Source organism: Acomys russatus, chromosome 29 (assembly GCF_903995435.1).
Source record: "Acomys russatus chromosome 29, mAcoRus1.1, whole genome shotgun sequence".
In the NCBI taxonomy this organism is placed as follows: Eukaryota; Metazoa; Chordata; class Mammalia; order Rodentia; family Muridae; genus Acomys; species Acomys russatus.
The window spans coordinates 36246138-36259134 of record NC_067165.1 but is presented as its reverse complement, the minus strand read 5'-3'; the positions used below and the strand labels follow the sequence as shown (position 1 = coordinate 36259134).

Genomic DNA, 12997 nt, shown 5'->3' with positions numbered 1-12997 from the left:
AGCCATAACTGTTTAAACTTACTTTGGGCAAACTTCTCCTGGGACAGTTTCAGCCAAGCCAAAGAGGCACAAGTGTTAAGTCACTGCAGAGAGAGTAACAGGAGTACCATTACTGAGCACCTACCTCATGCTCACCTCCAGGCTCTGGGTGTCTCTGGGTGCCCTTGAGAGAGATGCTTCAACCTGCTTTACAGATGGCAAAGTCAAATCTCAGAGTTGGTAAACCGGTATTGCCTCTCAGGCCCACAGTTTGTTCTTCCACACCATCAGTCGGTTGGTGTTGGTTTTTGGCTTTGCAATCACTTGCCCATCTGCTCATGAGTGAGGTTAAGCAGGTTAGTGCTTTGGCAAGAAGTAGTGTGAAGTTGAGCAACCACAAAGCTGCCCTGAGCAAATGAGTTTGTAACCTTGCATGGCTCTGGCTGACACCATTTTTCCTCACTGGGCAGATTTTGCTTGATTTTAAACTAATTGTGGTAAACGTAAAGGGTATAATGTTATGAATAATATTTGGGGCTATAGTCATATCGTGAGGAATCTAGAATTGGATGCTGAAAACACAGTGTCGAATAATGCGTGGCCTCTTTCCAGCAGTTCTCTGCCAAGTTGGCTTACAGTAATATTTCAGGGCCCTGCCTCTCTGTACTTAAAGTAAAATGACAATTTGTGGTTAGTTCATAAATTATAGCCTTCTTTGAACAGGCTATCTAGCGTTGGCTGAGCAGAATGGTAGCTTAAGGATATGGGCCCACTACAGTGGACAACTTTGACCTTTCTGTCTCAAGTTGTTTTGGGTTTTTTTGTTTGTTTATTTGTTTGTTTCCAAGACAGGGTTTCTCTGTGTGGCCTTGGCTGTCCTGGACTCACTTTGCAGACCAGGCTGGCCTTGAACTCACAGCGATCCACCAGCCTCTGTCTCCGGAGTGCTGAGATTAAAGGTGTGCACCACTACCGCCTGGCTCTGTCTCAAGTTTTAAAAAGTGTTCTGCTGTTGGCTAACGGAACTGTGTTCTTCTTTTCCTACTGGAGTCTCTCTTAGAGAAATCCATAACCATACAGATTAACAGGGTTGGATTTGTGCATTGAACTCGTCTTTTGCTCACACGTTTTTACTATCCTCCCGTTTTCTCCTGTTAGGACCCTGGCAGTGTTTTCTCACTTGTTTTAGTCTGTGTTACCTCTCAATGGTTCTATAGAAACACTGAAAGTAGCGTTATATCCCTGCTTGATTTCCAGAGGGATCCATAGCAGGGGAGAATGGTTAGCAGTTGGGGTATGATTTGCCTAGTGCTTTCCTATATCTATCTTCCTTCCTTCCTCCCTCCCTTCCTCCCTTCCTTCCTTCCTCCCTTCTTTCCTTCCTTCCTTCCTCCCTTCCTTTCTTTCTTTTGGTTTTGTGAGACAGGGTTTCTCTGTGTAGCTCTGGCTGGCCCTGGGCTCACTTTGTAGACCAGGCTGGCCTTGAATTTACAGAGATCTGCCTGTCTCTGCCTCCTGAGTGCTGGGATTAAAGGCATGTGCCACTGTGCCTGGCTCTCCTACTGTTTCTTAAACCTCACAAAAAAAATGCTTGGTGAAACCATGTAAAATGGCAGATTTTTTTTTCTGCTGGGAAAATCATCCTATCATAGGTTGCTCTCTGTGTTAGCAGAGTACCAAGGCCCCCTAGGAGAAGCAGCCTGGCTAACATAGTCTGCTCAGCCAAAGCACATCAGTCTGCCTCATTCTTAGCTGAAATTGCTTCCTGTGTCTTCATTTTTATTCCTTTAGAGGTAGTGCTAACAGCTGAGCCATACACAGTGTGTTCTTCACTTTGAAATGGAAAGTTTGCCCCGTACAAGGCAACTCATGAATTCTTCTCATTCCCTGAACACAGCATTGGACAGTACTCAGCCAGGGCTGAGCACCCTTCTCCAAGTATTTGCGACTTTGAGAGGTCCTCCATCTTCAGGGTGCCTCCTGAGCTTCTCGGCCCATCCGTCTCCTACCTAGCTGCCACCAGCAGGGTGCCTGCAAAGCCTCTCCTCCCCTTTGTATAGCTCCTTGTGTTAAATCATCATTTGCAGGCTGCACAATTTTATCCACCTGTCCCTTAGCCTGAGTTGATATATTTAAAGCCCTTTATTTTGGTCAGCCAGAAACACCCCATCCCGTCCTGTAAGTCTGGCTGTTTTGGGGGTGCCTGCTTGACATTTACTTTTTGACCTCACCAATATTATGGCAAGGATTTAGTGGTTAAGGGCAGTGTCCAAACACGACGCATTTGAAGGTCCTTGTTTTTAGAGAGAGGAAAATACGGGATAAAACCCACTTAGACATTCCTGCTTGAATAAGTTTACTGTATTGTAGTTGTCTTTTTTTTTTAATCTCAGTGCATTTGGTATGTTGTCAGTCTTTTCTACTTTCCTGTGAATTATTTTTCTTCTGGGAATGTTTGCTAGAGAAATTTCATAAGGTTAGCAGAAATGATTAGATAAAGAATAAATGGGGCAGGGCTTGATGGTACACACCTTTAATCCCAGTCCTTGGGAGGCAGAAGCAGGTAGATTTCTGTTAGTTTGAGGCCAGCTTGGTCTACAAAGAGTCCCAAGACAGCCAAGGGTACATAGAGGGACCCTGCCTCAAAACAACAGCAAAGAATAAATGGGGCTGGGCATGGTAGAACAGTCCTGTGACCCCAGCTCACAGGAGAATGAAGAGTTGGGGCCAGCCATGCTACGTACCAAGATTCTGTGTCAAACAGCCACATAGTCTCTTCATTCCATGACCACTGAGTCTTTATGAAGTCTGGTTTCCATCTTAGGGGGCAGCAAGTGTGGCTAGTCCCTGCTCCCCAGAAAATTCCCAGAGCTGCCTGCAGGAGGTGGTGTACACCTGCAGTCCCACACTTTGAGGTAGAAACAGGAGGCCCTGGAGTTTAAAGCCACCCTTGGCTACCTGAGACCCTGTGTCAAAAGCAGTTTTCGTTCCCAAAGACAATGTGACTATAAACATGAAAAGATGCAGAATAGCATGGCTGCAAATGCAAACAGCAGGTGCCAACTAGTTCTGACATTACCTGTGATAACCTTGCATGGACTCTGGGTTTTTTCACAGCTTAAACACATGGCCTTGAAACTATTGCCCATGTGTAGGAAATAAAGGCAGAGTGGGATCGGCGGGGCCATGGCAGAAGCCGAGCTTCTGATCTGAGAGTGAGCAGCAGGCATGGGAAATGTACTGCTGCAGCTTTGCCTGCACCCACTGCCTGGGAAGGGAAGGGGAAAAACTCAAACAACCTGCAGAATGACCCTGACACAGGGAGGAAACACTCCTGCCCAGGGACGCCATGAGTAACTGATTTAACCTTGAGCCCGCTTGAGTTGAGGATGAGGGTACACACGTGTCACCTCTCCTCAGTAGTGTGCTTTGGTGGTCTCTGGTGCTTTGAAAACATGCCCAGCTGGAGCATCTTGAGAGAACATTCCTGCATTAAAGTTGCATTGTTTTATAGTCATGTGAAGCAACTGACTATGTCTACCATTTATTTTAGGAAACTGTCCTAACTAAACAACTTTCCCTTGGCTTCTGGTGTTGTGAGCTGTGTGTGTAAGGTTATAAAATGACCGTGTGTAAAAAATTCTCTTCTCACTGGCTGCCATCTGTGTTTCAGGCATCCTGACAAAAACAAAGACCCCGGAGCAGAGGACAAGTTCATTCAGATCAGCAAGGCTTACGAGGTACCCTGTCAGCTGCTGCAGTGCCTCTATTGGCTCCTAGAAAATGGGGTGCAAGGACTGGGGGTGGCTCAGCATCTCAGCCACGCAAGCAGGAGGTACACCATTCGGAGCTGCAGAACTCACACAAATGCCACCTGCAATCTCAGGTCTCAGAAGGCCTAGAAAGGCTCCCTGTGGCAAGCTGCCTAGCTAGCCTAGCCTTATCTGAGAGCTCTGGGTTCAGCTGAGAGACTCTGCCTCAAAGAATTATAAGGTGCAGAGCGACTGGGCAGAACTGGCACCGGCCTTGCAGCTCCACAAGCCTGGGAGCTCACAGACATGCAAACAGAAATGCAAACACTTACTCAAAGCAAAATAAGGGAGAGCAGGCCAGAGGTGATGAATACTGTAACATCCCCTCAGCGGGGCACGTTGCCCACAGCTGGACGCAGTTTCCTCATGATGTTAGAGAAAATATCTTTGCCCCTTCCAGCATGTTGAAGTAAGCGCATGCACATTGCAGCTCCTGGAAACCTGGCCCACTTTGAAAGTTTTAATTAGAATTGTGCACTTCTCCACACAGATGTCTGCTTTGATCGTAGACACTCAGGTTAAAGAGTCTCACACCAGTTTGCCTGTTTACAAGGTTACAAGTAGCTTTTGGGGGGAGGGGGGTCTTTTTGGTTTTTTTTTTTTTTTTTCAAGACAGTTTCTCTGTGTAATAGCCCTGGCTATTCTGCAACTCACAGAGATCCACCTTTGCCTCTGCCTCATCACCCTAAGAGGATTATCAATGTTAGTCTTCAAAGCTAGGTTTCAGTAAAACAAAGTCTGTGGTGAACTGGCTTCATGAGTAAGGGTACCAGCCATCAGGCCTAAGCGCTGAGTAACCCAGAACCCATGGAGGGAAGGAGGGAGCTGACTGCTACAAGTTGTCCTCTGACCTTCACACCTGTGCTCTGGCAGACATTAAATAAATGTGAGTGCCACACTGAAGTCAGCTCGCACATATGGCACTGGCCTCTACGCTTTGATTACTTTCAGACGTTGAAGCTTACCATAGGTTGGTCCAGATGACTCTTAACTCCAGAGGTTCGTACAGCCAGGGTTACGGTCTTCGATGGATCTGGTGATGTCGTTACGTCAGGTCTCATTTGGTGTTACTGGAGTGGTTGATGGCTTTAATGTCAACATGAGTGTAAAGATCTCAACAAATGACTTTTGGGGTTTTAATGTTTCTGGAAGTTTGAGTTTAACTTATTTTGTGTATGTGTGTATTTTGTGGGTTTATATAGCCACAGCACTCACGTAGAGGTCAGAGGACAACTTGTGGAAATCAGCTGTCTCCTGCCATGTAGATTCTAGGAATGGTCAGTCAGGTGATAATCAATCTCTCCCTCCCATCCCCCAACCCTTGCTGGAGGTTGAACTCAGCATCCTTACTAAACATTTATTAGAAATCTACCTCTGTCTTTTAGGCTGCATTCAGTAAAGCCATTTAGGGCTAGGGTATGCCAAGTGGTAAAGGGTTTGCCAAGTGTGCACAAGGCCTGGCTTCAGTCCTCCATTCCAAAAGAAAAGTGGGGAGGGTGAGAAGGGACAGTCCTTTGGTGAACACTTCGTCCTTTAGACTCCTCTTCTTCCTTATAGATCCTGTCCAATGAGGAAAAGAGAACAAACTACGACCACTATGGTGATGCTGGTGAGAGCCAAGGCTACCAGAAGCAACAGCGGGAGTATCGCTTCCGCCATTTCCATGAGAACTTTTATTTCGACGAGTCGTTTTTTCACTTCCCTTTTAATTCGGAGCGGCGAGACTCAATCGATGAAAAGCACTTGTTGCACTTTTCACACTATGTGAATGAAGTAGTTCCTGATAGCTTCAGAAAGCCCTACCTCATCAAGATCACGTCAGATTGGTGCTTTAGCTGTATCCATATCGAGCCTGTCTGGAAAGAAGTGGTCCAGGAGCTGGAAGGACTGGGTAAGTCCTTTCCTCATTAGCATACATTTGTACAGGAGTGGCACACAAAGTCATGCTTTTTTCTTCTTAAGATTTAAGTATTTTATGTGTACGTTCACCCACATGTATGTGTATATGCTGCATGCATATGGTCTCCCTGGAGACCAGAAGAGGCCATGAGATTCCTAGGGGCTGGAGTTAGAAGTGGTTGTAAACTGCGCTGTGGGTGCTTGGAACTGAGTCCAGGTCCTCTGTAAGAGCTGCTTGTTTCTGTGTCTGTCTGTCTGTCTGTCTGTCTGTCTCTCTCTCTCTCTCTCTCAAGACCTAATCAGCAGATCCTAAGCTAAGAGAGAAACACTGTCTCCAAAGCTAAGGTACATGGCACCTGAGGAATGATGTAAGGCTGACCTCAGTCCTCCATAGGTGCACACAGACTCACATACACGGGGGTGCAGCTGAGTGGTAGCTTGTGCTTAGTATGCTTGGGACCCTGGTTGCAGTCCCCCAGGACCACTGTGGAAACAGTAAGCCGTGGAATAACAAAGTGGGCTTCAGGAAATGCTGCGTGTGGGGAACATAGCTTTAATATAAGCCAACATAAGCCTCCTAGAACGACCTGAAGTCAGTGAAGGTTACAGAAAGGCCAGTGCGCCAGGGCCGAGCCTCAAAGCTTTAGTATCCCTGCATCGTCAGAGAGTAGGAATGCTGGGGCTGGAGCAAGCTAAGTTTAAGGAGGTAAAAGAGTAGGGAACCAGATGGTTCACAGGACCAGTGAACACATCACAGAGTCACATTGTCTTTTTGTAAATCACGGTTTCCTCCCAAGTGGTCTGGGTGCTGCTTTGCAGGGTTTGCACAGAATAGTGTGTGAATCGTTTAGAAGAACAGTCTGTTCGTTATGTTAAGAACAGGCTACAACAGGAAAAACTGCTTAAAAGACCACTGCAGCCGCCAGCCAAGAGGGATAAGGAAGCTGTGTGCCAAAGTGCACACCTGCATGATCTGCACCTAGGGATCCAGAAGCAAGAGGATTGGGTGTTCAGGATCATCCTTGGCTACAAAGTGAAGTGAGAGGAAGCGGAAGAGGAGGACAAATAGAGACATGGTCAAAGCTGATGGTTGGCATCTTCTGAAGAGAGGACCAGGAGGCTTGCTGCCAGATTGCATGTGGGTGTGAGGGCAGTGTCATTGGGCAGTGTGACAGGAGGAATGGAGCTGCCATATTGTATTGGAATGGCAAAGGCAGTGGTGGAGCTGCTGTGGGAGGAGACCAGGAGTTCAGTTTCAGGGGCTTGATACTCAAGTCACCAGATACCAAAATTACGTCTCTTTACTGGCTGTTAGTCTTGCACTTAGGAGAGTACCTGGCCCTCCAGACATACTGGCCAAATAAAGAACATGAGAGGACATGGGTACTAAGTGAAGCAAGTATCAGGTGAAAAGTGAGACATCAGGCGACCCTACTCTATTGCTTATGCACACACAGAAGGGAGTGAACAGCTGAATACAAAACTGCCAGCAGCTCATATGCTATATGGGCTCCTGATGGTATTAACTTGTTCACTTTTTGGTTTGGTTTGGTTTGGTTTTTTGAGACAGGGTTTCTCTGTGTAGCCTTGGCTATCTTGGACTCATTTTGTAGACCAGACCAGCCTCAAACTCACAGAGATCCTCCTGCCTCTGCCTCCTGAGTGCTGGGATTAAAGGTGTGTGCCACCATGGCCGGCTTGTTTTGTTTTTTGAGATAGGGTTTCTCTGTGTAGCCTTGGCTGTCCTGGACTTCCTTTATAGACCAGGCTGGTCTCGAACTCAGAGATCTGCCTACCTCTGCCTCCCAAGTGCTGGGATTACAAGTGTGTGTCACCACGCCTACCTAACTTTGTTCACTTTTTTAAAGTTTTTTTTTTTAATCATTACTGCCAGGCAGGTGGAGCTCTATGAGTTTTGAGACCAGCCTGGTCTACACAGCAAGTCCAGGACAGCCAAGGTGACATAGAGAAACCCTGTCTCAAAAAAGTGGAGGTCAGAGATTTTGGGAATCAGCTCTTGATTTACATGCTGTTTTAAGGCAAAGTCTCTTGAGTCTGCCATGCTCTGTACTCCAAGATTGCTGGCCCCCAGGCTTCTCTGTGGTTCTCTGCCTCCTGTCTCTCCATAGGAACGCTGAGATTGCAGGTGCACACCACTACACCCAGCTTTTTACCCGGGTTCTGCGCATCTGAACTCAAGTCATTAGGCTTGTGTGGCAAGCTGTTTTTACCCACTAAGCCATCTCCTGGACCCTTGTTTTACTTTCTAAAGAATTTGTAGCCGTGCTAGTGGTGCACATTTTTAGTCCCCAGCACTCAGGAGGCAGGTAGAGCTATATGAGTTTGAGGCCAGCCTAATCTACATTATAAAAGTTTAAGCCAGCCAAAAAGAAAAAGAAAAAGAGGAGTAGTAAAAGATAGAAAAGTAATTTGTATTTTTACAATCCTTTCAAGTTATTATTTTATGTGAATGAGCATTTTGCCCATATCCATGTCTGGGCTTTATTTGTTTGGGACAAGGTGTGGTGGTTTGAGTAAGAATGCCACCCATAGGCTTCTGTGTTTGAATACATAGTCAGGGAGTAGCAGTCCTCGGGAAGGGTTAGGAGGTGTGGCTTTGTTAGAATGGGTGTGGTTTTCTTAAAAGAAGTCTGTCGCTGGGAGGAAAGGTTTCAAAAGCCCAAGGCAGTCCCAGTGGCTCACTCTTCCTGCTGCTTGCTGATCCAAATGTAGAATTATCAGCCATTTCTCCAGCAACACGTGTCTGCTTGGGTGCCGCCACGCTCCCTGCCATGATTACAATGGACTGAATCTCTGAAGATGTGAGCCAGCCTTAATTGAATGCTTTCTTTTATAAGAGTTGCTGTGGTCATGGTATCTCTTCACAGCAATAGAACAGTAACTAAGACACAGGGTTTCTCTATGTAGCCTTGGCTGGCATGGAACTTGATGTGTAGACCAGGCTGGTCTCAAAACTCACAGAGATCCACCTGCTTCTGCCTCCTAGTACTGGGTTTAAAGGTGTGCACCATCATGCGTGGCCCATCATGGACATCACTGTACCACATGTGTGCTTGGTGCCCGAGGAGGGTCTGATCCTGTAGAATTGGAGTTACAGACAGCTGTGAGTCACCACTTGGATGCTGGGAATTGAACCTAGATCACAGTGCAGCCAGTGCTCTTAACTTCTGAATCATGTCACTGGGTGGTGGTGGTGCATGCCTTTAATCCCAGCACTCAGGAGGCAGAGGCAGGAGGATCACTGTGAGTTCAAGGCCAGCCGGGTCTACACAGTGAGTCTAGGGCAGCCAAGGATACACAGAGAAACCCTGTCTCAAAAAAACAAAAACACAAAACTTCTGAGCCATCTCTCCAGTCCCCAAATTGGTAGTTTATTTTATTTTATTGTGTATTGGGGTGTGAGGAGACACACACATGCAAGAGCAAGCATGTGGAGGAGAGAGGGCAGCCCTTGGAGCTGATTCTCTTCTCCCATCTTCCCGTGAGTGCCAGGAATCAAACTCAGATGATCACCTTGTACAGCAAGCACAGCCATCTCACAGGCCCAGAATTTGTACATTTAAGCATTTCAATATAGTGTGTAGAAAGGGGAGATGTGTCAGTCCCATGGGTGAGATGTGACTTTCTCCTGTTGGTAAGTCATAGGCAGTGGTGCGGGGTGAGGTACTGTTGCTGAGTTGTTGGCCTCTTAGGTGGTTCATACATGTTTGTTTATGGATAGGAACATGGTATACAGATTTCTCTCTCTCTGTCTCTCTCTCTCTCTCATTTACTTTGTGTATGTATGTGTATGTGTGTGTGTGTTCACAAGATAGTGTGCAAAGGCCAGAGGGCAGGTCTCTCCTTCTATCTTGTGGCTTCCAGGGATGGACCTCAGGCTTGACAGCAAGGTCCTCTACCCACGGCGCCATCTCTCTAACCCTCTTTCCTTTTAAAGAATTTCCTCATAACCTGCTCCGACAACTAGAAATACAAGCTTAAAAGATACTCAGGCTTACAGTCATTTGTAACTATTGCCAGATTGTTGTATAGAGAAGCTGACTAATCTAGAGTTCTAAGAGTGACAGAATGCTAAGCAAGCTATGAGAAAACTATTGACACCAGCCCAGATAGGTTTCCTTTCCACTGCAAAGGACTTGTCAGCATTCCTTCCTGCCAGTCTCAGGAAAGCTTCATGGAGTTCTTCTATGCTTTTCAGGTGTAGGGATCGGTGTTGTCCATGCTGGGTACGAAAGACGCCTGGCCCATCACCTGGGAGCACACAGCACCCCATCCATCCTAGGAATCATCAATGGGAAAATCTCCTTCTTCCACAATGCGGTGGTTCATGAGAACCTACGGCAGTTCGTAGAGAATCTTCTTCCAGGGAACTTGGTGGAGAAGGTGAGTGTCCCTGAGAATGCTCCTGCCAGCTGGAACCTCACAGTCTTCGCTCTGAGCAGTCAAGATACACACCATTTCCTTACACCAAATCATATGATGGCGCCTGGGAGACTGAAGGCTAAATCAGTGTGAGAGAACGCACTGCTGTTAATAAGCAGCTCATAGGAATCTGATCTGAAGCTACAGTCCTGTTTCCTAAACAACAACAAAATTAGGTCACATGGTGGGATTTATGGCTCATTCATTTATTCATATGCATGTATTTGTCCTGTGCAAATAAGAAAAGCAAGCCGTGCATGGTAGCGCACGACTATAATCCAGCACTCAGGAGGCAGAGGCAGGCAGATGGCTATGAATTCAATGCCAGCCTGGTCTACAAAGCAAGTCGAGACAGCCAGGGCTACACAGAAACCCTAACTCAAAAACAAAACAAAACAAAAAACCCAAACCAGTGAAGAAACAAACAAGAAAAGAAAGAAAATATGAAAATTAGATTACATTGTATTATTTCTGGAACTTTAAAAGCTTAGTGAGGAGCCAGTCATGGTGGTGCATGCCTTTAATCCCAGCATTTGAGAGACAGAGGAAAGCAGATCTGTGTGGGTTCAAGGCTAGATTGACCTATATAGCAAGTTCTAGGACAGCCAGGGCTACTTGGAGAGAATTTGTCTTAAATACAAAACAAAAAGTAAAAGCTAATTGAGGGCCAGAGAGCTGGCTCAGAAGGTAAAGGGGCTTGTTGCCAGGCCTGATAACGTGAATGTGATTAGCAAAGACCCAACAGAATGAAACATTCTGTGTGAACTAATATAGTAAATTATTAAGGCAATAGTTTTCTTTTTGTTTGTTTGTTTGTTTGTTTTTGTTTTTTTTAAGACAGGGTTTCTTTGTGTAGGCCTGGGTATCCTGTGCTTGCTTTGTAGATTAGGCTGGCCTCAAACTCTGAGAATTGTCTGCCTCCGCCTCCCAAGTGCTGGGATTAAAGGCCTGCAGCCCCACGCCCAGCTGGCAGTAGTTTTCTTTAACTGGCTAGTTCCCTAATGACAGACACAGAAAGACTATATGATTTATTTTTAAGCTATAAGCACTGTGCTGGGCAGAATCTAAGCTACACTAATCCTAGTACCTTTAAACCCAGATTAAAAACCAATAACTTGCCAAACTGATGACTCCCAGGGTGGCTTCCACTCCACCAGTTTGTTCCTACAGCCACGTGCTCAGTTATCCTCCCAGCATTCATGAACACATCTCTTCTCCATATCACCTGACAAAAAAAACCTTTTTCTCTCTCCTTCCCAGAGTTCCTTTTTCCCTACCAGGAAGTCCCACTTTCCACTTCCTGTCCTTTTGCCCAGCTAATTGGCCAAACAGCTCTTTTTGGTTTTTTGAGACAGGGTTTCTCTGTGCAGCCTTGGCTGTCCTAGATTCACTTTGTAGACCAGGCTGGCCTCGAACTCCCAGTGATCTGCCAGCCTCTGCCTCCCAAGTACTGGAATTAAAGGCTTTTGCCACCAAATAGCTCTTTATTGACAACTGCTGCAGCTATACAAGACATTCCAGCTGGGTGTGATGGCATACGCTTTTAATCCCAGAGCTTGGGAGACAGAGGCAGGTGAATCACTGTGAGTTTAAGGCCAGCGTGGTCTACAAAGGGTGTCCAGAACAGCCAAGGCTACACAGAGAAACCCTGTCTAAAAACAAAAACAAAAAAAGCCAAAGCCATTCCTCCACAATTCCCTTTTTTGGTCTAATAAAAGGCTCTCTTTTACATCCATATCTATATTATTCTACATGTATATAACAGCAAGAAGAACCACGAAACAATCAGGAAAACCATATATGAAAGTTACATTCATAGTGTTTTCCTTATTTGTATTTTGGCAACCTTGGAAAAAATACTATTTTTCCTATCTTGATGATTCTAAAATTCTGTACTTAAATCAGTCTACATCATATCTCATATCTGTTAACCTAAAAACATCTATCTAGACCTAAAAATACCTTCTTAATTCCTAAGCAATTAAGCTTAACTGTAAAACGATATCTATCTGGTCTTCAACCCCAGCAGAGACTTGAGAAGGAGTAAAGTTAATTACCTAAGTAAGCAGGAAGTACTGGCTAGCAACTTCTAAAAATAAAAAATGATAGAGATAGTTCACTGCCTGGACAGTCATTCAAAAACTCTGTAACGCTGGAACATAATCTTCAGCCTTGTGGTCTAGTATATTTGTGAAGCAGGAACTATTAAGGACTTGCTTACCCTGTCTTCCATGCTTGCTCATTTTAGGCAAAATTCTGTCTGTGGTAGAAATGAGAACAGGTGTTTTGCTTGCCACATTTGAAGCCATCTCCATATGGCTTTGAGGTAGGCTGGGGCTGCTTCCAGGAGGAGCTGACTTGTCTCATTGTTGAAGAATCCTTAAAATAAAAAAAAATCTTTAAATGCCATTTTCTGTAGGTCTCTGAGGTTTTGAAGACCACCTGCTGATTCACTTTTATATAATCTATAGAATCATTAAACATAGGATGTATATTCCTATGCTAAATTAGACTAGTATCTGACATGACCATGAGTTGATCAACAATTAACTTGCATTATTTAATTATCCTAACAGCTTGTAATAGTGGCTTTAAAAGTACTGGAAATAGGGCCTGGAGAGATGGCTCAGAGGTTAAGAGCACTGGCTACTCCTCCAAAGGTCTTGAGTTCAACCACATGGTGGCTCACAACCATCAATAATAAAGTCTGATGCCCTCTTCTGGCATGCAGGTGTACATGCAGGCAGAGCACTGTATACATAATAAATAATTTTTTAAAATATATATAATAAATAAATCTTTAAAAAAAGTACTGGAAGTAAACCTCATATTATACAGAGTTGTATGGGTCCAGTACCTCATGC

General features: G+C 45.3%; 1 protein-coding gene across 1 annotated transcript in view; it reads left to right on the top strand.

The window, feature by feature from the left end:
- The window catches only part of Dnajc16 (DnaJ heat shock protein family (Hsp40) member C16), a 30451-nt gene that overhangs the window by 3289 nt on the left and 14165 nt on the right, over window positions 1–12997 (top strand). The window contains 3 exon segments of the mRNA XM_051171272.1: window positions 3653–3719; window positions 5349–5682; window positions 9910–10094. Coding sequence (XP_051027229.1) covers window positions 3653–3719; window positions 5349–5682; window positions 9910–10094 — 586 coding nt within the window.